The following is a 26,851-nucleotide window of genomic DNA, read 5'->3' as shown; positions in this document are numbered from 1 at the left end:
CTTGTGTTATGTGATGAGCTAAATAAAACTTCCTTATTCACCTTCTCCACACTATTCATGATTTTATAGACCTCTACATATCCCTGCTTAGTCATCTAAGTTGAACAGTCTCCGTCTTTTTAATCTCTCCTCATATGGAAGCTCTTCCATACCCCTTCTCTGTATTTTTTCCAATTTTTACATATCTTTTTTGAGATGAGGTAACCAGAACTGCATGCAGTATTCAAGGAGTAGGTGTACAATGGATTTATATGGTGGCATTATCGTATTTTCAGTCTTCTTATCTACCCCTTTCCTAATGTTTCCTAAAATTCGCTTTTTTGACTGTCATTGCACATTGAATGGATGTTTTCAGAGAACTATCCACAATGATTCCAAGATCTCTTTCTTGAGTGGTAACTAATTTAGACCCCATCATTTGGTATGTATATATTGTTGGAATTATGTTTTTCAATCTGCATTATTTTGCATTTATCAACATTGCCTCTTGCATTTTGTTGACCAATCACCCATTTTTTGAGATCTCTCTGTAAATCTGTAAAGCTTCGGACTTAACTGTCTTGAGTAATTTTGTATCATCTGCAAACTTAAACAGTGAGGAGACTATCCCTTTTTTTCAGAATATTTACGAATACATTGAACACCACTGGTACCAGTATAGATCTTTGAGGGATCCCACTATTTACCTCTCTTCCTTCTGAAAACTGACCATTTATTCCTAACTTTTGTTTCCTATATTTTAACCAATTCCTGATCCATGAGAGGACCTTCCCTCTTACTCTATGATGGCCCACTTTGCTTAAGAGCCTTTGGTGAGGGACCTTCTCAAAGGCTTTCTGAAAGTCCAAGTACAATATAACAACAAGATCATGCTTGCGCATGTTTGACGACCCCCTCAAAGAATTCTAACAGATTAGTGAGACACATTTTCCCTTTACAAAAGCTGTATTGACTCTTCCCCCAACATAGTGTTCAGTTAGGTGTCTGATAATTCTGTTTATTACCAGGTAAACTGTAACTATTGTAAAGAAGTTAGATTTCCTGACCTGTACTTACCAGGATCACTTCTGGAGCATTAGCTAACCACCAGTCAACTAGTACAGAGGCTGATTTAATTGATAGTTCTGCAATTTCATATCTGAGGTCCTTCAGAATCCTTGGTTGAATATCATCAAGTCCTGGTGTCTTATTGCTGTTAAATTGATAAATTAATTCCAAAACCTCCTCAACTGACACTTCAATCTAAGACAGTTCCTCAGATTTGCCACTTAAAAAGAATGTCTCAGGTGTGGGAATCTCCCTCACATCCTCTACAGAGAAGACCATTCTTTACAACAGACTTGTTTTCCTTGAGTGCTCCTTTAGCACCTCGATCGTCCAGTGGCCTCACTGATTGTTTGGCAGGCTTCCTGCTTCTGATGTGCTTAAAAAAAGTTTGCTGTTAGAATTTGAAGAGCAACTTGCTTAAGTATACTTTTACACTTGACTTGCCACAGTTTATCTTCCTTCTATTTTCCTCAGCAGAATTTGACATCATTACAACAATACCATCAGTGTGTCGGGTAATAGTTGATTTGGTATCAGGGTATATTCTGAATTATTTGCTGAGGCCCGGTGTACTTGACATAGTACAGAGAAAGACATGTTTCCTACCCCACTGAGCTTACAATTCAAATACAATGTTCAAAAAGATACATGCAGATTGAAGATTCAACTAAGCAGTGTAGAATTTTTAAAATACTTGTATTCTATACTGCAGTGGTTTTCAAACTGGGGGTCGTGACCCAGTACTGGGCCGCAGAATGTAAGGAACTGGGTCGTGGTGACACTGGTCAGCACCACTGACCGGGCCATTAAAAGTCTCATCGGCAGTGCTCCCCAGCTAAGGCAGGCTAGTTCCTACCAGTTCTGACACCGTGCTGCACCCCGGAAGTGGCGAGCAACAGGTCCAACTCATAGGCCGTGCCCTGCCCCCGCCCTGAGCACTGGCTCTGCACTCCCATTGGCAGGGAAGCCAATGGGGGCTGAGGAGGGCAATGCCTGCAGACAAGAGCCAGATCGCTTCCAGGACGCAGCGTGGTCTGTGGTGCCAGGAAAAGCAGGAAGCCTGCCTTAGTACTCCCACTGCGCCGCTGACACAGAGCCGCCCAAGGTAAGCCCGCGCCCCAATCCCTCAGCTCCGAGCCCCCCCAAAACCCAGAGTCCCCTCCTGCACCCCAAATCCCTCATCTCAGAGCCTGCACCCCCAGCCCAGAGCCCTGACCCCCTCCCACACCCCTGCCCCAGCCCAGAGCCCCCTCCCATACCCCAAAACCCTTATCTCCAGCTCCACTGGGTTGCAAACATCAACAATTTGCTTCACCTGGGTCACCAGAAAAAAAAAGTTTGAAAACCACTGCTATACTGGATGGATTCTGCTGTGCTATATAATACTGTTAGTGACCCTAAAGAGCACTGTCCATTCAAGGGAAGACAAATTCCTAGACTACTGAAGTGTAAGGACATCCATATTTAAATCGTCCAGCACTACACTAAAGCATGGTTATCAAAGAATGTATGTGGTAGCAAACATTTGGAGGAATAACCTTAACAGCATTGCTGTCTACCCACATTTAGGCCAGTCAGCATTACTGCGACTATCAGACTTTCCACTGTAATTATAAAAATCACCCACTTAAAATGTCAGATACTACTTACTTGGTTCTAGCTTCTTCAGATCCTCCAGCTTAAATTCCTCCTGCGACTGCGTGGACTAGGAGGTTACAAAGGAAGATAATATTAGGTTTCATTATGCACCGTCTGTTGCTATTTCAGAATGGGCATGCAGGGTTGTTCCAGCTTTTGACCATCTGTTCTGAGCTGTTTTCTCTATGGGGTCTCTATGCGAGAGGGTTTTTAGTACAAACCTTTCATTAATTTTGTCCCTATTATTTTAATGTCATTTTAATGATCCTGAAGAGAACAAGTTTATTCCATATTGTGAGCCTGGAAATGAGAAAATTTCAAAACAGCCTAATTAGACTCATTTACACTTTCAGACATGAGTGCTAAGACGACAAGGGAGGTCTGTCTTAAACCCTCCAAACTCTAGGTGTTCTGAAGCCAGGATCAGCAGCTCAGCTAGGGTTTGGTCCTGCACAGTATGGAGTGCTCCTGCATGTACCTTCGGGCTGGTCTACATTAGAGGCGGGTGTTGATCTAAGATATGCAACTTCAGCTACGTGAATAGCGTAGCTGAAGTCGAAGTATCTTAGATTGATTTACCTCGGGTCCTCACGGCGCAGGATCGATGTCTGCGGCTCCCCCGTCGACTCCGCTACCGCCGCTCGCTCCGGTGGAGTTCCGGAGTCGATGGGGAGCGCATTCGGGGATCGATATATCGCATCTAGATGAGACGCGATATATCGATCCCCGATAAATCGATCGCTACCCGCCGATAGGGCGGGTAATCTGGACATACCCTTCAATTCCACTTACAGTCGGGGAGTGGAAAATACTCAACACCTTGCAGGAGAGCGCCCACAGAATGCCAGGTCACCCACTGTTCTTAAAGCTTCCATAAGGCCAAATGGGGCCCAAGTTTAAGGATCCACTTGTTGCTGTGCAAGTGTCAACAGCGCCTGCGCATGTCACAGGAGAGAGGCTAGTGTAGTGGGGTTATATACCATGCCAGCAGAAGGGAGGGGCAGACCAGGCTAATCAGCCACTTTGGTCCCAGACAGGATGCCACAATGTAACTGTAGTGTGTGTATGGCTTCCCAGAATGAGACGGTGGATGAAAAAAATCTCACAACCCTAACCTAAAACAGTATAAAATCCCCGAGTTACTGCCTAGAGAAGTGTGGCTTGCTTGGCATAAGCCGTAGCTTGGGAAAGGATGAGTCAGGAAACACCAGTGTTTGGAGGCTGGAGGACAGCGTCACAAAACAACTAAAATAATTTGTATTTGTTTAAAGGGGCTTCAAATTTCATGTTGGTGCAGATTTTAATGATGAGGTTATAACCCTCTGAACTAAGGCTACAGAGCTACAGCCAGCAGGGATTATCAGTTCTCTCGCTAGACTAGTTATGTTCTGAGTTTGGCCGCAGAGTGGGTTCAGGCACTTGTCAATCAGGTCTCACGCTACATTTAACCTGGTATGGGTCACAAATGAGTGGGTTGGCTGGTGATCACATGATTTTGGACAAGTGGCAGTTTCTGTTCAAAGGGCTGTGACTAGGTTAAAAAATAAAGATGAGCCAACCAAGACCCAAGTACCTGAATACTGCTAACTACCCCAAACAGCTCAGTCCCTGCCCGTGCTACACCTGGCTCTGGCTAGTGTTCGAAGAGCTCCCTTTACCACCCATATAAGCAGTTACAAGGAAGACACACTGGAACTGTGGTAAGTTGCAGAGTAACATGAAGCAGCTAACGTTGCAGATTATAAATAGCAGCCAACACCATTACAAACCCCATTCTAAGCTGAAAGCACACATCAGATCACGCAGCTTTCGGATGCTCCTTGCTATTTCCCTTCCCCTGTAAGGAAGTTGCACCCAGGGAGAATAGGCTGGTTGCAGTCTGTGCTGTGCTCCTCACTCAGCTCTTTGGCCAGCTGCAGTTCAGGGTCAGGCATGCAGCTTCTGAATTCACCCTCTGTCCTACTGCAATGGCTGCTGGGAGAAAGGACCTGCACTTGTTGAGCTTATCCACTAGAAGGTCAGAGGGTGGGAGTGGTTTCTGATTCCACATCACCCTCAGCTCCCTGCAGCTACAGAAAAATAAAATGTCAGCTCTGCTTCCACTTGGCTCTTCAGCCAATGGAGGACAAGGAAAATACTTAGGACTTTTCGTCAACAGATCTCAAAGCACTTGAGTGGTGAGTATGTATGTATTACCCTCAGTTTACAGACTGGTAAACTGAGGATCAGAGAAGTTAAGGTAACACAGAAAAATCAACGGAGAGCTGGGAACAAAACCCAGGGCTCCTGACTCCCAGTCTTGTGCAGTCAAGTGTACCATGGAGCCTGCCTCCTCTTCAATTGGTGGGGATGCGCTCTCTTTTGGATATCAATACAGCTAGCCTTCACTGTTGATTAGGTAGATAAGATCTTCAGCCATCTTAAAAAGTATGTGGCATTAACACAGGCAGAAATTAAATCAAAACCTTGTAGTCTTTAAACATAATCTAGTGTCCAATATGTGTTAAGTCACAAAAAGCAAACAGAGCTTATATTTTAAAATTTTAAAAGCAAGATTTTTCTGCTGTAATTTTGACAAAGGCCAGAGCTACTTTCCTGGCAAGACTGAGTTTGAGGAATTTCTTATAAACCAAATAATATTTAACACACACAGTCCATAAACCATCATGAGGTACAGCCCCTACCTGCATTTTCTGTGACTAACTATTAAATTATTGTTTCATAAGCAGCCAGGATAACAGAAGGGGATTTTACATAACTTGCTCATTAGCTATTGAAAGGGGTGAAAAGATATAAGGAACAAAAGCCAAGGTCAAAGTGCAGGAAGAAACATCTTAAATTGATTTCTACAAGACCTTATTTAGATGAATAATGGAAGAAAAAACCTACACTGCAGCTCAGCGCCTAAATTCATTTTCTGTCACCCTGTCTCCCATTTTTAGAAGTCCCCCTCACCTCCTTTTTACAGTTAACTCTCTTCCCTTCGCCCTCCAACATTTGTATCTGCACAGCTTCCTCTGGTGGAGTAGTAGTGAGGACATGAATCTATGCAGAGTGAAAACTGCTGAAGTGCTTCCTTGAGGTCTAGCCGGGACAGCATGAAAACAGCTAGTCTTGTGTAAAGTTCACTCCAGTGCTATTTCTGCTCCTGTCTATATAGCCCCTGTACAAACCACCAGCACTGTCATTTTCTATGGAAGGAATCTGAAGTGACAAGGAACAGGAAACAGGAAGCCTGCAGTTTCGTGCCCATTTAAACCCCATTGCACGCAAATGCCCTTAAGCATTCAGAGGCTTTCAGGCAATTACCTGGTGGTAGAAGTCCCAGCATTCAAAGAGATCGCTAACTTTGTCGGCCAGAAATCATGTCTACATCTGGAAAAGCTTACATATTACCTACTTCCCCACTTCATTCCACTGAAACTTAACAGAGAGAGAAATAGAAACATTTAACTTAGAAGCAAAGTCACTTCCTTGACTGCACAAATCAGATTTCATACAGAATTATCTTCCCATGTTTTTGGTTGACACTCATTAAAACTCAAAAGAAAAAGAGAGCAGAACAGGATATGGCAGGGGAATACATTAAGTCACTATACCTGCAAAGCTGCACTCCGCAATTCTAGGCATGTTGCAATTTTAGCTATGGTTTTCTGTAAGGAAGAGAAGGAAATTACTTCATTTGTTTGCCAGTTAAAGCTGCATACAACTACATTCAAGAAAACAGCCCCCTTCTTTAAAACAAGCTTACTAACACTTTTTCACATCCCCAAAAATTTGATTGCACAGCAATATTAATATCAAACATTATTGTAATATTTGCATCTAGAAACAATATATACAAGTCAGAGATTGAAAGTGCAATGGACAATATTACATAACCATTGGCAATTGAACTCCTTCCACATAGCTCATCGGTACAAATGTGTCAGTGAATGAACTGCAGACCAGGGCACTGCCTCCCACACCATAAATTGCTTATAAACCTGATGATTACTCTGGGAGTGATGGAGGACATGTCTGAGAATAAGATCAATGACTTTGAAAATGTGAAATTACTTGTTCCCATTTGCCCTTCCAGGAAAGATTTGTAGATATCCCCCCCTCCCCCTCTTGATTACAAAACTAAACGAGGACCTGATCCAGAGATGTATACTGATCACCCTTCAGTGGAAGTTGTGGATGCTCAGAATCTCTCAGAAGCAGGTCCTGTTGTACCTTAAGCATAGGTTTGTCTGTGTTTTGCTCTGTGTGTTGTGGGGAAGAATAGAAGAGAACTCCCTTGAACAATAGAAAACCAACAACTTACTGGTCCATATAATTGCAACAGCTAACATATTCTAGGAATAGCAGTCCATATGAATTCAAAGCAAGTGTTGTAAAACTTTTTAGGGTACTTAAACACTGCTAACAATTTCAAATGGGTTAACAATTTCACCCAAATAGGAGAGACCTCTTCAGTTAAAGCTTGTTAGCCATGAAAGGGTACGTCTACACTACGGGATTATTCCGAATTTACATAAACCGGTTTAGCAAAACAGATTGTATAAAATCGAGTGCGCGCGGCCACACTAAACACATTAAATCGGTGGTGTGCATCCACGGTCCGAGGCTAGCGTCGATTTCTGGAGCGTTGCTCTGTGGGTAGCTATTCCGTAGCTATCCCATAGTTCCCGCAGCCTCCCCCGCCCCTTGGAATTTCCGGGTTGAGATCCCAGTGCCTGATGGGGCAAAAATCATTGTCGCGGGTGGTTCTGGGTAAATGTCGTCAGTCACTCCTTCCTCTGGGAAAGCAACGGCAGACAAGCATTTCGCGCCTTTTTTCCCTGGATTGCCCTGGCAGATGCCATAGCATGGCAATCATGGAGCCTGTTTTGCCTTTTGTGACTGTCACCGTATGTGTACTAGATGCCGCTCACAGAGGCGATTCAGCAGCGCTACACAGAAGCATGCTTTTGCTTTTGCATGACAGCAGGGATGGTTACCAGCCATACTGTACCATCTACCAGGAAAAATTAGGGCCAGGCGCCCTTGATAGACCTCACGGATGCTAGCTGGCATGGTTACCAGCCCTTTTGCACTGCCCCATGTGCCAATAGGCTGATGATGAGGATGGATACCAGTCATATTGCACCATCAGCCACCCATGGCGTGGGGGGAGCAAGGATGTTGGTGTTGAGTGCTGCAGCATCGTGTCTATCTGCAGCATTCAGTAAAGATAGGGTGACATGTAAAAGAGTCAAGAGAGGATTGTTTTCCCTTTCACTTCTGGGGGTGGGTGGGGGGTGTGTGTAAATTGCTGAGCTATGCCCTGACCCACCGCGGACACTGTGTTTGACCCTAGAAGCATTTGGAGCTCAGCCAAGAATGCAAATGCTTTTCAGAGACTGCAGGAACTGTGGGATAGCTTGAGTCCTCCAGTCCATGAGCGTCCATTTGATTCTTTGGCTTTCCGTTACGCTTGTCACGCAGCAGTGCGCTGAGTCCCTGCTATGGCGTCTGTCTGGAGATTTTTTAAAAATGATTTTGAATTTCGTCTTCTGTAACGGAGCGCTGATAGAACAGATTTGCCTGCCCTTACAGCGATCACGTCCGCATCGTCCATGCTGGAGCTCTTTCTTTATTTTGATTTTTAACTGCATCACTACACATGCTGATCGGAGCTCCACGCTGGGCAAACAGGAAATATTCAAAAGTTCGCGGGGCTTTTCCTGTCTACCTGGCCACTGCATCCGAGTTCAGATTGCTGTCCAGAGCGGTCAGTGGTGCACTGTGGGATACCGCCCGGAGGCCAATACCATCGATCTGCGGCCACACTAACCCTAATCTGATATGGTAATACCGATATTAGCGCTACTCCTCTCGTTAGGGAGGAGTACAGAAACCGGTTTAAAGTGCCCTTTATACCGATATAAAGGGCCTCTCAGTGTGGACGGGTGTGATGTTAAATCGGTTTTACGCTCCTAAAACCGGTTTAAACGCCTAGTGTAGACCAGGCCTAAGATTGCCATTGATCAAGGGTAGGTTGCAATTTCTCCCTTCATACACAGAAGTGATGCGCGAGATGCTGCGGTGAGATTACCACAGGTCGAATCCTTAAAAGGCCTCAGTTCATCTAGTTGTGGAGGAAAGAGCCAGAGCCCCAGACAAGACACCATCAGCAAAAAGGAGTCTTTCAATATATTACATCTCTCATAAAGGCCTTTCAAAGTGGCCAGCTAGAGAAACAGACAATGGTAGAAGGCTTACAAGCAATGATGCAGATAATCTTCAGTGCCACCAGTATAAAAGCTTTCAGGAAGAACGAAGCTTCCACTCAGGTAGGCACTAATGGTCAAGACTACCCATTAGAAGCGTTTTGGTGCAAGGGCTACAGTTTTGAAAGTCACAAGATTATTCAGCACCTAGAAGAGAATATCTTGGTAATGATGGAAACAAACTAACTAGCAACAGGTTAACAAAGACAAACAGAAAAGTGTTATATGGCCAATAAGACAAAAATGGTGACTATGATAAAGCTATAGAGAAAAGCAAGTTAAATATAATGGGTGATAAAGCTTCTCAGGTGAAAGGCCAATAAATGCATCTGTCATTGCCTAGTTTAAAAAAAAAAAAAGTTTAGGTTCCTGATGTAGCAATTTTACTACCTAAAAATAGAAAAGAGGTAATGGGCTGATCTACTGCTGATTCCAACAGTGTTTAGGTCAATTCCCAAGCCATGCATGTCAGCCAAAAGCCAATACCTACTGCACAGTGATCCTGCCTTCTTGGTTTTAAACATTGCCTCATGAGATGGTGCTGATCTAGGCATAGATTCCTTGTAGTTTATACAGTAACTCCTCACTTAAAGTTGTCCTGGTTAATATTGTTTCCTTGCTACATTGCTGATCAGTTAGGGAACATGCTCGTTTAAAGTGGCGCAATGCTCCCTTATAACATTTGGCAGCCTCCTGCTTTGTCCACATTTTGCTGGAAGAGCAGCCCGTTGCAGCTAGCTGATAGGGTGGCCGCCGGTCCACCCTGGTTCCAGGCCCCCATCAGCTCCCCGCTCCCCTAAGCTCCCTGTGCAGCAGCTGCCCAGGAGGCTATCAATTGCCGGGCAGTTCAGCTGTCCCTCCCCCCACTGCCATGTGCTGCTCCTGCCCTCTGCCTTGGAGCTGCTCCCAGGAGCCTCCTGCTTGCTGTGCAGAGGGAGGAGCGGGAAAGTGGGGGGCTAATGTCAGGGTGTCCCCCTCCCCCCCCGCTTACCCCTTCTCCATATAGATAGGGAGGCAGAACCTCTACATATAAAATGTAATTCTAATATCAATGCAAAGGAGCAGTGAGCATGCCAACTGAGTGTTAAGAAAATGCAACAGATAGAACCGATCCCCCAATTATGCTTCTAGAGACTGAGAGCAATGAGCAATTGCTCTCCCAATTAGCAAGAGGATTGGTACACTAAGAATCTCCAGCACTGTGTGATGTAGGCAAGACATGTAAACATAATTTAACTTCTGCTCTTCCTCAGTTTCTCACACACAGTATTAATTCACCACCACCCCACCCCTATGCTTAGCAGATCCCATCCTGAAGTTAGATTCTTACAGCTGCCTGGTCTAACCAGCTAACTCCTTGCAGTGGGGCAGATGAAACTGCAAAGTGTGTGTCGTTAGGCTCTTGGGAGTTGAAGAATGATAACACAGCACTAGGAACAGATTAACTTTGGAGAGATTTGGAGTTTAAAATAGAAAAGAACAGGTTTTATATGGAATCTATTGAATTATGGCAAGATACCAGCAGCCATTATTCATAACTATTTTTAAGGGACCACACCCAACCCAAAAGTACAAAATGCAGCTAAACACTATCGTTTTCAGCTGCAACTATCCCATGCAGGGGCTCCTTTTACAGCAACGAAAACACTTAATATCTTATTAGCAGTACTGAAGCTGTAATGAACTCTGATAGTTAGAGCTGTTAAAGATCCAGTTTCAATGTAAACTAGTGTTTAGAAGGGAAAAAAGTCAGTTGATCTAGTAGTCAAGGCTTCGTCTGTACTGTTGTGTGAGTAATGCAGTTTGAGATGTTTGCATAAATAGAGAGCCTAAGCGAAGTTTGGTTTTCAAGAAAGGTCCAAGTTGTTAGCAGACCAGTAGTTTAATGAGGCATGCTAAGATTATACAGCTGTGCAAGTGTTTCAGCAAGTTATCAGCACACAAAAAGTAAGATTTTTCAACACTGCATAAAGCCAAGAATAGTTTTCTAAAAGGCTCATGCAAGCATTTTTTAGTCAGAAACTTGAAAGGTCACATGCATTGTGTGGAGATCTGCACAGGGTGTTAGTTGTTTTCACCCAGAAAAGCAGGCTGACAGACATGGCCAAAACTAAAGAGATCAATTAATGTAATAAGAACGGCCATACTGGGTCAGACTAAAGGTCCATCTAGCCCAGTATCCTGTCTTCTGACAGTGGCCAATGCCAAGTGCCCCAGAAGGAATGAACAGAACAGGTAATCATCAAGTGTTCCATACCTTGTCGCCCATTCTCAGCTTCTGGGAAACAGAGGTTAGGGACATCATCGCTGCCCACCCTGGCGAATAGCCATTGATGGACCGATCCTTCATGAATTTATCTAGTTCTTTTTTGAACCCTATTATAGTCTTGGCTTTCACAACATCCTCTGACAAGGAGTTCCACAGACTGACTGTGCGTTTTGTGAAAAATACTTCCTTTTGTTTGTTTTAAACCTGCTGCCTATTAATTTGGTTCCTGGCCAATGGAAGTGCGGAGCCGGTACACAGGGCAGGGGCAGTGCGTGGAGCCCCATGGCTCCCCCACCTAGGAGCTGGACCTGCTGCAGCGTGGTGCCAGGATAGGTAAGGACTAGCTTGCCTTAACCCCGTAGCACTGCCAACCAGATTTGTAACGGCCCGGTCAGAGCCACCAGGGTCCCTTTTCAACCCGGTGTTCCAGTCGAAAACCAGACACCTGGCAACCCTACCAGGCCCTTCAAGAGAGCTGTTCCACAGGGAGCAGCCTTCCCCTCCCCATGACACACACACACACACACACACACACCCTTATCTGGGGCAAGGCACTATCCACAAAGTTCAAAAAACCCAGTTTTGCAATCATCTTGAAACAGTGAAGTTCATACTGATACACAGCATAAAGGACAGCATGCTGTTAATCACAGCCTGCCATAAGTGAGATTACCACCACCTGCTAACCAACCACACCTTCCAACTCAGTCCACAGCAGATCATAAAGCATCTCTTACTAGGTTCTTTTTCTCTAATCCACGCATAATTCTGTAATTTGTATACTGAACTGAGTTGTGTACTAGAAAATTCCATTCCTAAATAAGCTATTGCTCCCATAAACAATACCACAAGGCTTCTCCACATGGCCATCACTCCTAATAAAACCCTGCCCCTTCACAAAATATCACAAGGGTAGCAAAGTCCCGTGTATTACCAGCCGCAGGGTTGGGGAGGTTTATTATACTGAATACACCTCACTAAAATTGGTTTTCAGTGCTGAGAAAGTCTGTTGGAGTTTCCCTTTTTAACAAACCCCCTTCCAGAATTACACTAACATGATGCTGACAAAATATAACAGAACACACACCACAAACACACTACAACCTTGTTCAGTCGAAAGACTGCAAAGAGTGAAGACTCTAGATCAGTGGTGCTCAACCAGGGGTCCGGGCCCCCCTGGGGGGCCACGAGCAGGTTTCAGGGGGTCCACTAAGCAGGGCCGGCATTGACTTGTCATATGGAGCTGATGCCCAGGGCCGCGAGCCTTGTCACCCAGGGCTAAAGCCTGAGCAACTTAGCTTCATGGGGCCCCCTGTGGCATGGAGCCCCGGGCAGTTGTCCAGCTTGCTACCCCCTAATGCTCGTCCTGGCTTTTATATGCAGAAAAACAGTTGTGGCACACATGGGCCGTGGAGTTTTTACTGCATGTTGGGAGGGCCTCAGAAAGAAAAGGTTTGAGAACCCCAGCTCTAGAAGACTTTGGCAGTCTCACTTCCCATCAGGTGTTACATGTTAATTTAACATCCTCCCCCACGCACTAGACACATCTGCAGTTCAAGACATTTTACATTCGGACTTTACAAAATTAAATTAATTCCTTGCCAAAGTTCTATAAGTTACTAAAAGGTCACCCAAAAAAAAAAACTCTGGTTATGAAGGATTCTGGCCAGACTGTAAGACATGAATACTGCACATCAGAATATCTGTCACATCTAATGATAAACATTTCAGCCATGCTATTTTCTGTTGTCACAGTACCTTATACTTCAAGGGAGAAGAAAAACAGAGGGCTCAGTCCTCTGAAAGCCTTCAGGAGGACTCAAGCAACCAGGACCTTGCAGGATCAAGCCCCCATGGATTGAATGAAGAGTAACGTACCTTTTGATCTTCTGTGAACTCTGAGTTGTTGTGTTGAGACTGGGCCTCTTTCTGTAGATGTCTTGCTAATCTGGATGGGGAAAGAGCGGGGAAGAGTATTAAATATTTTCTGTAGATTGGGAACAACATACTGGATCCCATGGTGCTGTCTTCAGAAAACATGTTAGCTAGAAGTTTTGTAGACTGTTGTGCTTGCATATTCCTAACATTAAAAACCCTTAGACTGTGGACATTGTATTGACAAACCCATGATCACACCAGACAGTTAAACAAAAATACAGGAGATCTACAAAAAGGTAAGAGTGGGATTGCATATTTTTATGATGTATAAGGACCACCTAAAACTTTCTAATATGAAAAACAAGCACAACATTTATTTAGAAATACAGGTCTTGTTTACCCTGGATAATTCTGTAATGACTAGAAAACTCCTGAAACTAAAGCATCACGAGAGTCAAATTAATTTTTTGTCTAACTTTTGAACACCTATTTAACTCTAATGTCTGTTGAAGATTCAATATACCAACTCCCTCAGTTAAGATGACTGATTATCAAGACACAAGAGGTCTTCCAGAAAAAGCAGATTTTACATCCCTGAGAGATCTAAAGTAAAACAAGCAAACACTTTTCAGAAGCACCTTTCAGGCCTCGTATATATCACAGAGGAGCAAAATGAGGATTTGTGCATGTCATAGTAGAAGGGACTGGCAAAATCACTTGCTTAACAGAAGTGGTCTTCTCATGAAGCTGGAGCAGAACTGGACTTGTTACATTTGGGGATACTTTAGACAACCTGCTGCCTTGAGAGCCCGCCAATGAAGGTGGTCACTTGGATAGGTTTCATTGTACTTTAAATATCAAGTATTAAAACAAGTTTAATATTAATATCTATCATACAATCAAAAGACTGTCACACCGATACAACTGTGTAGCCCCTCAGAATGCAGAAATTAGGAGACCAGAATTGTTCTCTTGAATTGACCACTGACTCACTGTGACACATTGGGTAAGTCATTTAACTTCTCTGGACCTCAGTTTCCCCATTTATCAAGCAAGGGCGGTAATTACCAGTCTCTGTAAAGCACTTTGACCCTTGGTTGGAAAGCACCAAGTGCAAAATATGGATTTATTTGATTTCATCATATTTTAACAAATTGGATATTTTATTGTATAAAATGCTAATTTTCTTGATAAAACTGATAGAGTAAGGCTCATAAAAGCCAATGCCAATTGCTAATGGGCAAGAAAGCATTAACAGGTCTATTTGCTATCATAAACCATGAGAGTCATGAAATTTAATTAAGCCAAGGAAGAAAAAAGCATTGTTACTTATATAGAAGAGAACTTCTAGGAATCTGGGGTATAGCCCTGACAATACCATACACAGGAAGACTTGATTCTTTGAACGAGGGAGCACATTTTGAACTTGTTCCCGCTCCAGCTTTGTGAGTGGCATTTCTAAATTTCCTTTGCTGTTAATTAAAAAAGTTAAAGATACCCAAAGTGAGAACAAAACATTCTGTTTGACCCGAAACAAGGTGGTTGGAGGGGGGGCATTTTTTTTTTTGCTAGGAAAATCAAAATATTTTTGTTTTGGGTCAATCTGAAATGATTTTTTTTTTCCAGTTCAGCCAGCAAACTTAAAAATCTATTATTTGCACAGCTCTATTCATTTACTATTGGAAAGAGGAAGCCTACACTAATCCTAATGGTGTTTTTGTTTAACTTAATGCTTTTCTTATGTGGCTGTTTTTACAGATGTCACATGTTAACAAGACCCTTACTCTCTCTGCAGCTCAGTTTTCTCATCTGTGAAATGGAGACAATGATACCTACCCTCCTTTATAAAACACTGAAATCTATGGATGAAAAACCCTATGAGAGCGAAGTATTATATTTATATGGATGAACTGTTACTTTCCAAAATCTTTTCAGAGGTTAAATTTTTAATCTTGTTCTAACACAGCAACTGACATCCCTCCATTCTAATGAGGTAAGAGTTATTAGAGCACAGGTTTCTAATTTAAATTTGGAAACAAGATGCATGAAAAAGCTTTTAGGGGCAGTTTTGTCAAAGATCTATGGGAGAACAAAAACTCATTACAAGTTTGCAATAAATTACTTACAAGGATTTATTGGGATTGCATTCCATGTGAACTTGAAATAGAATCACAAACTTTCTTTCAAAAACTCCAATATATCAGCACTTCTGAAGTTTCTGTAGCAGTAGAATTACAGAATTGGGTATATGAAAGGGAAAGGAATCTCTCCCCACAACTGCTTATCATTCTGAAAGGTCATTTAGGAAACTTTTTGGAGGAGAAAAACCTAGAGAAATTCAAAAGCTCATTCTTGATTCATCTCTCGCATGCATACAGTACTTGCTAGTAAGAAAGACTTCATTGGTACCAGATTCCAAAACCCAGGGTTGTGAGTTCAATCCTTGAGGGGGCCACTTAGGGATCTTGGGCAAAAATCAGTACTTGGTCCTGCTAGTGAAGGCAGGGGGCTGGACTTGTCCCTTCCAGTTCTATGAGTGAGACAGAGAGAGAGACCTATATCTATATATTATATTTTTTGTAAAGTGTCTCTTCCTCAGTAAGAAACATAATATTGAAAAGGCAAAACCTAGTTTTTATAGTAAACACCAATCCCTCTACAAGTTCCATTTTAAAAAACTGTATTTGGGAGGAGGGGGGGAATGGATGACTCAGGAGATTAGAATTGGGATGCAGTGACTTTCATTGTCCTTCCAACCTTGGCTTAGGTCATTTGTGACCAAAAATTGCTATCATTAGATGGCTGTTCAGCAGAGAGAGTCTGATCATCTCAGTCAGATTCCAAGTGAATCTGTTTAACACAAAACACCCTGCAATTTATACCAAGATACTCTTGTTGGCAGTCTCAGTAAAAAAAATATCCAAGGACTGAATGGGCCCTGGATCCCCTCACTCTTAGACATGGTCCTTTCAGAACAGGTTTGAGATACATTGGCAGGAGAATGTGTGGACGAAGCTTGCACTTTTGCTTATTGTATTGGTCCTGTTCTAGGAATAGAGAGACTTGGGCTGTTAGTCCAAACACTAACACACACGGAACATACCTGAACACTGCAAATGTGGTTTGTTAGTTATTCTTGGATTACCTTTAAAATTTTAATTGCCAAAAAGAAAGAAATCAGTCTATAAACCACATTGTCCTTTTCCCCCATTCAGCATCTACTTTCCTGAATCAAGAACATAAGATTTGAGAGAGAGATTGGATGGATGGTATTTAATTGAGTATAAGCGTCTTGAGGTGGGGACTGACGTCCTCTGTGTAGCATTGAGTTCCCCAGTGGACCTCTATAAATGAAAAATAATGCAATGGTCACATGCCAGACTTCAGCATTTGATGACAGCAAGAGCATTCCAGTAGAAAAAACTAGGCATTTTCTTACCACCCCAATTTTTGTTTTTAGATGTTAATGTAGTGCTCATGTAAGGTGTCTGACTGATAACATGTACCGTGGAAACACAGATTTTTCTCAAGCCCAGGTCACCCAGAAGGGGCCATTTTTCAGCAGTCAGAAAGTAATTTAATTTACACTGCTCATTGGCAAAATAAAAACAAAGAAGGAAATAAGGATTCCACAAATATGTGAGGGATGTAAATGTTACAGAGGCAGAGTATTTATTTAAGAGTACTACTTGGGGTATAACTAAAAGGAGTGGGATGACATTTTAGGGAGGAACACTACATGTTTTCCCTTGTTGCATAGCAGGAGGAAAGGAGTCCTGACAATTAGATCATGGAAATTTGACAAAGCATTTGAAGGTGTGCTCTAGGGAATGATTCTGCATCTGGAGATGGACTGATAGAAGCTAGAGATGGAAAAACCCTATTTGTTCAGTGATTCTACACTACATTTCAGCTCATGAGGAACGTTTAGGATTAAGGTACAACTCCTCAAGATTGCAATGTTACAAAGCACCTTCAGATCTTGCTATGGGGCACTGGTCTGCAACACACACCCTTGTGGCCCTTGAGTTCATTGTTTCAATCACCCAGACTAAAGTGGTTCAAAATGTGTACCCATAACAGTCTCTATCCCTATATCCACTCCTTTTTCAAGGGTATGATAAATTTTGTACAATGAAATCTGTGCCTTGTAAAATAATCTGAAAACTCATGATATGCTAATCTTTATTGTCCTGGTAAAACATGTGTGGCAACACTGTATGTAGAGTTAAGATGTCTACTGTATGATGTTAATAAGGGCTTGTCTACGCTTGCAAGTTTTTTCGATGAAACTAATATCACCAAGGAAAAATTGACAAAAGCAAAGTCGCCAAAGCGTGTCTACATTTGCTCCCTCTGTCGACAGATCATGTCCGTATTTGGGGCACCTTTGTCGACAGCGAGAGCAATGGACTGTAGGTATGTATTCCACAGTGCCTGGCAACACCATCCGTCGCTAGGCATTGTGGGAATGTGGAAACGGAGCGCAGCGCATCCTGGGATGTGCAAAATGTACCATCATGCACCGCTTTATGTCCCACCCCTCCAAAGGTCTCCGGCTTCCTTTCGCGCCAACTGTCATTCTTTTGTAGTGCACGCCAGCATTTGCAATGAGAGAGGATGGATCCCGCACTTCTCTCCTGTGTGCTGTTAGCTGTCGTGAGGACATCGCACATGGCAGCACAGTTACTCACAGAGTTATTCGCAAAGTTAGCAGAGGATGAATTACAGACACCCGAGTGCGATATGGACAGCAGCAACTTATCAGTGCTTTGTGCATTCACAGAGCAGCTGCATATGGTAGACCATTGCTTTTGGGCTAGGGAAACAAGCACTGATTGGTGGGATCGCATTGCCATGCAGGTGTGGGATGACGACCAGTGGGTACAGAACTTTAGGATGCGTAAAGCAGCCTTCATGGAGTTATGTGCTGAGCTCTCCCCAGACCTGCAGCACAAGGACACCAGATTAAGAGCTGCTCTTCCGGTAGAGAAGCGTGTTGCAATCACTGTGTGGAAGCTTGCGAATCCAGACTGCTACCGGTCAGTTGGAAATCAACACATTCTAATTTTAGCACCAGACCACCTTGCCTCTGAATACATCAATAGCAAGGGATACTTCTCCATGGTGTTACAGGCGCTCGTGGATCAGTGGGGGCATTTCACAGACATCAGTGCAGGCTGGTCTAGAAAGGTGCATGACATACGCATCTTCAGGAACAATGGCCTGTACAGAAAGTTGCAGGTGGGGACTTTCTTTCCAGACCACAAGTTTATAGTGGGGGATGTGGAAATGCCCATAGTAATACTGGGAGACCCCGGCTTATCCCTTACAGCCCTGGCTCATGAAACCTTACACAGGACACCTGGACAGCAGCAAGGAGCGTTTTAACAACAGGCTGAGCAGGTGCCGCATGGTAGTCGAATGGGCCTTTGGCTGTTTGAAAGCTTGCTGGAGGTGTTTAAATGGCAGGCTAGACCTTACCGAGGATAATATTCCCATGGTCATAGCCACGTGCCGCACTTTGCATAATCTGTGTGAATCTAAGGGTGAAATGTTTGCTCAGGTGTGGAGCACTGAGGCAGAGCGCTTGGCTGCACAGTTTGAACAGCCAGATGCTAGGGTTGTCAGAGAAGCCCAGAGGGCTGCTATTAACATCAGAGAGGCTTTGAGGGAGTGAATTGACTGCGATACGTTTTTGTAGAACACAGAATAAAAACGCTGTACCATTAAATACCTTAGCCTTTATTTATTGTTAAAAAGGATAAAACCTCACAACTGTGTGTAGCTCCGGCTATCATTGTGCAAGCTGTGAGGGGGTGGAGTGATGGGGAAACTCAGGAGTGCTGTGAAGTGAAAAGGAATGTGTGGGCATAGAGGGGGGTGGGAAAGAATTGTGCATCTGCTGCAGTGGTGCTCAAACTCGGATCTGCTCAGTCTGCAGCTTTATCAATGACTTGAGCATCTCTGTCTGATCCACCATAACTTTTATCATCCACTCTGTCACTTGCCTAGCAAAAGCAGCACTCTCTTTTCTGTCCTGCCTTTCGGCTTCCCAGCACCCTTTCTGTTCCCTGGTCTGTCTCTCATTGCGCTGTAGAACCTCAAGGAACATGTGTTCTTTGCTGAGACTAGGTTTTTTTCTTATCTGCCGCAGCCAGTCCGCGGGGGTGCGTGATGTGTTCTTCAAGGTCTGTGCTGAACAGAAGAGGGATTGTTACATTCAGGCAAACGATTGAAACATTTTAGTAAAAAGGGCATTTTGCTAGTAGAAATCACTCTCTCTCTGAGACTCTAGGCAGGCACACAGCTCCGCGAGCACCCCAATCATGGTGAGTTTCGGGAATGGGGGGGAAGATGCTCGTGTGTACGGACGAAAAGGTCACAGCTTGCAGGGCAGCTATGCAGGGAACTCATCCTAAAAATATCCCACACTTTTTTCACAAGAAGCCACCTGCTGGCTGACATCTCCCTGCTGAGGGTGACCAGAGAAACCAGGACTCAGCTGCTGAATGGTTGCGGCTTTCACCCCAGTCTATATGCAGCTCAGCTGCGCACCGCGTTGATCCCAGCTCCAGTGAATGCTAAATGGCATAGTATAGTTTCCTACAATGTGGGAATTAACAAGGCTGCAATCCCTTGGAATCTGTGGCAGAGGATTAAGAAGTACCTCTTGGAAGCTTTCCAGAGCCTCTCTCTAGAGGATTCCCTGCAGGTCTCGATGTCCATCAATACCCTGTTTCGTGATGCAGATTAGCTACACAGGGCAATGTCCAGCTGACAGAAAACATTACCTGCCTCCCACTTTTCGATTCCCTACACAAGCCACAGCAACTTACCCGGAGTCTCATCTGCTTCTCGCTCCCCACTGAGCACTTTTGTAGTGGAGAAAAGTTCCTGGCTGCCTGCCCCACCTGGCGACCCCACTGGGAGCACCATCCTCTTCTAGCTAGACTTCTTCATCTACAATTTCAGACTCCGGGTTACCCCCTCTTTCAGCTGCATGTGAAGTATCCACAGGGCAAGCCGCGATGGAGGTGGGTTCACCAGCGAGGATGGCATTCAGCTCCTTATAGAAACGGTAGGTCTTAGGTGCACCACCAGAGCAGTGGTTTGCTTCCCACGCCTTATGGTATGCCTGCCTCAGCTCCTTTATCTTCGCTCTGCACTGCTGCGTGTCCTGATCATAGCCCTTTTCACACAAGCCTCGAGAAATTTGCCCGTGTGTCCCAACTCCTATGGGTCACTCACAGCTGCTACTGAACAGACTCCTCTCCCCATATACTGATCAGATCCAACAACTCAGCGGTGGTCCAAGCGGGAGTACGTTGGTGGATAGCCAGCCATGCTCACCTGGGAAGCTCCTCGGGGAAGCCAGCAAGTAGGAAATGGGATTTAAAATTCCTGGGGCTTGCAAGGGGGAGAAGCAGGTTGGCTGCAGGGCAGTGGAATTCAAACCACTGACCAGAGCGGCAGCATGGAAATTGTGGGATACTTTCTGGAGGCCAATAAAATTTAAAGAAAAAAACTGTGGTGTCTACACTGGCTGTTTGTCGACAATAAAGGGAGGGGAAAAGACAAAAGTCTCTTGCAGGGGTGGAAGTTTTTGTCGCCAAAAGTAAAGAGGGAGGGGGGGTTCGAAAAAGAGACCTTGCAGTGTGTATGCTATCACTGTTGTGTCGCCAAAAGCCAGTTTTTGGCGACAAAAAACGGGCAAGTGTAGACAAGCCCTAAAACATATTCCAAATCTGGGGAAGCAGTCACAAATCAGTTCCTCAGAGACAAAAAGCAAACTGACGCCTCAGCCAGATGTCAGTGAAATCAAATGGACCGTCTCCTGGTTAAGTGGCCATTCTTTGGCAGGAAAAAGGGGGTGAGCAAAAAATTTACATCTTTCCCATTCCCACAGACTGTTTCCCCTGAACCCCAGCTGGAGATAATTCTCAAAGAAGAGGAAGAGGTATAAGAATGGGGAACAGATGCCCCAAAATGTCCCCCCTTTCTCAATCCACGGCAACCACAACATCTGAGGGGAAAAGTAACAGCTTTGGACTGATGGAGGGATCCTGTCTGAAAGGAATTCTGCCAGTAGGACTACTGAAGCATGTGGTGAGAGAGACCTTTTGCTTTCTAGCTTGTTCAGAGAGATATTAATTTACTTTAATTTCTTTGTAACCAATTGTGACTTTTATGCCTCATTAATTTGTAATCACTTAAAATTTATCTTTCTGTGGCTAAACTTTGTTTATCTAAACCAATGTGCTTGGATTGAAGTGTTTGGGAAACTCCATTTGAGATAACGGGATTTGTGCATATAATTTTCTATTAATAAAATGACGGACTTTATATGAGCTTGTGTTGTCCAGGAGAGGGCCGGGCAGTACAAGGGGCAAGTCTGGGACTGAGAATTTGCTGGTTTGCTCTGCAATGTAATTAAAGAGTGGCTGGCCATACACTCATAGTATAGCTGGGAGTACTTACCTGCTGTAGGCTGTGTATGAGTGGACCAGGAGTGGTTGCTCTCACAGTGAAGCAGTGTAAAAGGCACCTCAGGTTAGAGAATTGAGGGGACACAGCTGTTCAACAGTCTAGATTATACCTTGGGTAATGCCACAGATTCCCTTTTGTGGGGTCTGATTTATTAAGTCTTTCTACAAAGTGTAACTCAGTTTAGTAGTCGGCCCAGTTCACACCCATTCCGGGTCCACATAACAGTCCTGGTCAGCTTTCTTGCCCCTGTTCAGGAGGCCCCTTTATGGAGTTGGGGTTGTACTCTAAACAGTTACTCTCTTATGCCAGGAATCCCCTGCTTTCCTCCCTGGAGGTGAGGTGTAACTTAGGCCAGCTGTAGGGCATTAGCAAGTTTCTCCTTCAGCTGCCCTCTTCTCTCTAATTAGTCCTCAGGCTCAGAGAGTTCAGCACCAGCCTTCTCCTGCTGGTATGTGCCATGCTGTGAAGGAGGAGACAGCATATACACTATCTTCCTTCTCCCAGCTTATCCCCAATTGGTGAGGGGAGCCTTGACCCCTTCCCCCCATTACACCACAGTCTGCAATGCTCCTGGCCTTGGGTCCTTAAAGAAACAACTGATTTTCTCCAAAACACTATTAATTCCCAGGACTGCTTCCTCTCTACCAACACCCTCTTCTTTCCTAGGTCTTTGCAATCATCAAAACCTTCCAAAATCTTAATGGGCCATTTCAGGTGACACAGGTTGGGCTAACCCCTAGGCACTGCCACCCATAATGGGTAGACTACCCCATCCCAGATCCTTAATCATTATACAAACGTCACTGGAACAGGGATTCATGGAGATGCTCACTCAAGTTGGATGGGGAGGTGGAGGGGCAAAATATATTCAGAGCCCCTGAACATATAACACCAAACATATTAACCTTTTTTTTTAAAAAATGAAGCAAGCAAGGTACATGGGGCTTTAATTTGCTCTAGGCAAACTGGGAAACTAATCCCTTCACAACCTGGAGCCACTTTCACAAACCAGTACTAAACTTGGTTTTGTTTTGTGCTTAAAAAAACAAACAAATAAAACTACTAGCTCTACGCTATACTGCCAGTAGAGGAAACCTGGTTTAAAGAAAGTAAATACAAGCTTTATAGCAGCAAACAGACCCCTCCCTTCCCCCCAAAGATGATGGGTCTAGGAGGAGAGTAGCAGCTGGTGCAGTAGGTAGTAACTACATGTTCTCTGATCTTGGAGATTAAATGCAGGCAAGGATGGGCTGAAACTATATTGGATAGCTTAGTTGACATTTGCTCCTCTCATCATCACATGCTGAGTGGAGACTTCACCCATAATCAAAGAGAGAGGAGCATCAACGGGTTGGATTGGAAAGTTACAGTAAGCAAATAGCCCAAGAAAGTGAAAGGAAACTAAAGGGCATTTTGAAGAGAATCCATGGGAAGAGCTACAAATTCCTTCCAGTGAGGAAGGAAAAAATTAAACAAATGGAGCCTCCGTGTCAATTGTTGTGATTCCCTATAAATGTTTGTACAGGTTTAGGGACACCCTGAGCATAGAGCTGTGTCCCTGCCCATCTTGGCTAATAGTCATTAACAAGTCCATGAACTTCTCTAGTTCTTTTCTGAACCCACCAACAGCACTAAAACCATGCTATGAGCCAGCTTGTACTCAGCAAGCCATTATGCAATGCCAGCAAGCTTGCCAGTGACCACCCCATTTCCAACCTCCATTTCCTGGGTAAATTGATACCATCGGAGCTAGTCAACTTCAGCCAACTGCGACAACTTAGACAGACCCCTTCTAATCTGGCTTCAGACTAGGGTTTGACATGCAACAGCATTAAACCATGCTGATGTATCTCCTTAGGCTAAAAACAGGTCCAAATATCCATCCATTATTTATTAGCAGCCTGCATGGGACTGATCAAGAGATGCTACTAACCTGCCTGTAGTGCCTAGAAGAGGCGAAGAGTCTTGTTAAACTGGCTTTGATCTTTCCTATGAAAGATCAGAGGATTGCAATGGGGCCATTTTCCTTCTCATGAAAGGTTCCCTCTTTGGGGTTCTTCAAGGCTCATGCCTGTCACTTCTCTTATTCAGCACACAAAACCACTGAGAGATCATCAGCAGATGTGGACTGCACTGTCACCAACATGTTGATGACACTCAGCTGTATGTTTATACACTTGTGTTAGAAAAGGAGTCTCCTGTTACAAATCAGGAAGAAATAAGAGTGCATGTGGAAGACACCTGCTTCAGCTCAGTCCTGATCAAAAGGAAGTGAAGCTGGTGAGAAGGGAGTAGTAATTAGAGCTGAGGTTCTCAAACTGGATTGGTCTGCAGAATTAATTATTTTACAAACCAAGCAGTAGGAAGATAGGTACTCTGACCATGCACCATCATAAAGTAACTTCAGAGTGAGAGCCTGGAGAAACCTTCACTTAGGGAAACTGATAGGAAGTGTGATACCATCCTCTACTGAGATTTTCTGTTCTCAGATTGCCAAGATGATTTCAAACTTTCAAGTTATGGTTGACTTTTTTTTCCCTTATGGATGTCCACATATCAGTAACTATTAGAAACACCTTCTTTTACTTTCACCAGGTGAAGGAACTCTGCCCCTTTTCAAATACTGCACTAGCAACAGAGCTCCTTATTTTCCTTCCCATCCCAAGGTTTGATTATTACAATACCCCGTCATTATTCAGAAGGCCAACAGCAAACCAAATAGTTCAACTTGTGTCACCCCATTTGCTAAGTGGAGAGAGGCGATGACAGCACAAAACATCAGTGTTTTATAAAATTTATTCTGATTTACAAGCCTAATTTCAGATTCAGAGTCTTGGCCCCTTGTCTTCCTAACTCATTTAGGATTTTGATCAGGCTATCTCAGAAACCACCTCTTTTGCCATCTTTCTCTGAGAATACGATAAATGATGGAGCACAAGTGTGAACCTGAAGGATTTTCCAAGCAAGAGGCCTCTTAGGAAATTCACCATCCCATGATCAAACTGAGCCCAAGGTCTCCAACCTTCAAATCACAGTGCAAGATTCTTCTCTTTTGGTAGGCAATTTCCTAACAGCCAAACTGTGGTGCAGCCCAACCAGTCAACTGTCCAGATATTGTTACTGTATGGAGTGATTTAAAGTATAGAGCAAGAGAGAGGGGGCCTTTTAGTGGCAGGATGAACTTGCCCAGCACTGAGACCTCTCCAAGTTTAAGGAATTAATTCACTGAAGAGTCACTGTTGTCCACCTCTGCAGGATTCCACAGGCAGTCACCACCATTAGATCAATGGTGCATCAAAAAGTTGGTGATGGAACCAATATTAACAACCAGTTGAGTTTTTTCCATCAGTAGGAGTCAACAACTGATGTCACTGCAGTCTGTTCTATACCCAGAAAAAGGGATCAAGGAAATCTACAGACTCAGAATATAGCTGGAATTGTCTCATAATTACCTTGATAAGCTTCCTATCCATCCCTCCCAAAAGGAAGTTAGAGACAGGGCAGTATTTGGCAAAGGTTATTGTTTTGGGTTTGGTTTTTTTGTTTGTTTGACATACACACACACACACACACACCAAGGATGATCAAAGGTCTAACCAGTGTTGCTGTGTGAGCTTGGCAGCTTGCCCTCTCAAGAGAGGCATTAACAACTGCAGCCAGTATCTGCCCTCCACCCCAAGGGTAGTTCCGCTTCTTTCATGGGGGAGCCTCCATGATGCAAATTGGGCAGTAAGCCCTTTGCCCATGCAGATTGGGCTCTGTTCCCTGCCAAGTCAACAGCAGCTCATATCTGCCAAAGAGCAGGATGGGGCAGCCTTTTCTCTTAAGTAAGTATGGACTAGGCCCAGAGATGCCCCATCTGAGGAGAGGGATAGCTCAGTGGTTTGAGCATTGGCGTACTAAACCCAGGGTTGTAAATTCAGTCTTTGAGGGGGCCAACTAGGGATCTGGGGCAAAATCAGTACTTGGTCCTGCTAGTGAAGGTAGGGGGCTGGACTCAATGACCTTTCAGGGTCCCTTCCAGTTCTATGAAATAGGTATATCTCCATATATAAAATCTGCTTCCTCCCAGGCCTGGTACCCACATCTCATACTCAACTATTGCTTCCAACAGCTGCTCCAAGCCATCCCCAAGTCCCATGCTCAGGTGTCACCTTCCGCTGCCCACAGACTCCAGCATATCCACAGACTAACATCCAAAGCAAGTCAACAGCCTCCCTAACTTCCCCAGATCTCCCTTGAGCCCCAACTCCAGAAGGCAGACCCTTAACCCTCCCCTTCCCCCCAAAAAGAAATCCCACACACCACTCATACTCTAATCCCCAGGTTCTCAAACTGAAGGTCAGGACCTCTCAGGGGGTCACTAGGTTATTACATTGGGGGGGGGGGGTCATGAGCTGTCAGCCTCCACCATTTATAAAGATGTGAAATATATATTTAAAAAGGGATCACCAGTACAAAAGTTTGAGAACTACTGATCTAATCGCTGTCCCCAGCAGTCACCCAGCCTGACCACAGCCCCACCGCTGCCACCACACCTGGGAGAGACCAGCCGCAAGTGCCAGCCCCGGAGGCAGCAGGGTCAGCACAGCTGCATCAGGTGGGTACGTTATCCTCTGCCTGGCCAGGAGGGGCGCTGCTCAGGTGGGAGCGGTCTCTGCCGCCGTCCCTCACAGGGCACCCGACTTCTTGGACTGCGAGGGGCAAGACCTTGCTTGGGGTGTACAGCGCCTGGCACGCCGGGGCCGGGCACTACGGAACCAGTTCCCTTCTCTAGCCCCAGCGCCCGCTCCCAAGGCCCCTTCCCGCCCCCAGCCCATGCCGGCCCCACCCCCAGCCAACGTGCCGCCACCCCACTCCCAGCCGGTGTCCCGGCCCGGCCCCTCCCCGTTCCCAGCCCGTATCCCAGCCCCCGCTCCCCTTCCATCCCTGCCCGGCTCCGCTCCTGGCCCCCCGCCCGCGTCCCGGCGGCGGCGCCGCCCCGCACTCACATCTGATACTCGTCTATCGCCTCCACCAGCTGCCCCCACGAGTCGAAGTCCGTCCCCTTCCTGAAGCTGGCGCCCCAGCGCTGCAGGAGGCTCCGAGCCGCCTCCGACATGGCCCCCGCGCTAGGGCAGCATGCTCAGCCCGGGGCCGGCCATCACTCGGGCGCGCCGCTCCCTCCAGCCCAGCAGCGGCACCAGCCGCCGGCCAAGCCCATTTGCGGCTACAACCGAGCCTGGCGGCCGCCTCCGCCCAGCCCCGTCCCGCCCCCTCCCAGCGAGCTAGG

The 26,851-nt window shown here is 44.9% G+C and overlaps 1 protein-coding gene across 1 annotated transcript in view; it reads right to left on the bottom strand.

Moving 5' to 3' along the window:
- AIDA (axin interactor, dorsalization associated) overlaps window positions 1–26,821 on the bottom strand; it is a 52,350-nt gene extending 25,529 nt beyond the window's left edge. Inside the window, exons 1-4 of the mRNA XM_045010808.1 lie at window positions 26,571–26,821; window positions 13,090–13,159; window positions 6,285–6,338; window positions 2,698–2,752 (exon numbers count right to left, since the gene is read on the bottom strand). Coding sequence (XP_044866743.1) covers window positions 2,698–2,752; window positions 6,285–6,338; window positions 13,090–13,159; window positions 26,571–26,680 — 289 coding nt within the window. The 5' untranslated portion in view covers window positions 26,681–26,821. The remainder of the gene's footprint in view (window positions 1–2,697; window positions 2,753–6,284; window positions 6,339–13,089; window positions 13,160–26,570) is intronic.
- Between the last annotated feature and the right edge of the window lie 30 nt (window positions 26,822–26,851).

Source organism: Mauremys mutica, chromosome 3, assembly GCF_020497125.1.
Source record: "Mauremys mutica isolate MM-2020 ecotype Southern chromosome 3, ASM2049712v1, whole genome shotgun sequence".
NCBI lineage: Eukaryota > Metazoa > Chordata > Testudines > Geoemydidae > Mauremys > Mauremys mutica.
Note: the sequence above shows the minus strand (reverse complement) of the source record. Positions and strands in the feature narration are given on the sequence as shown.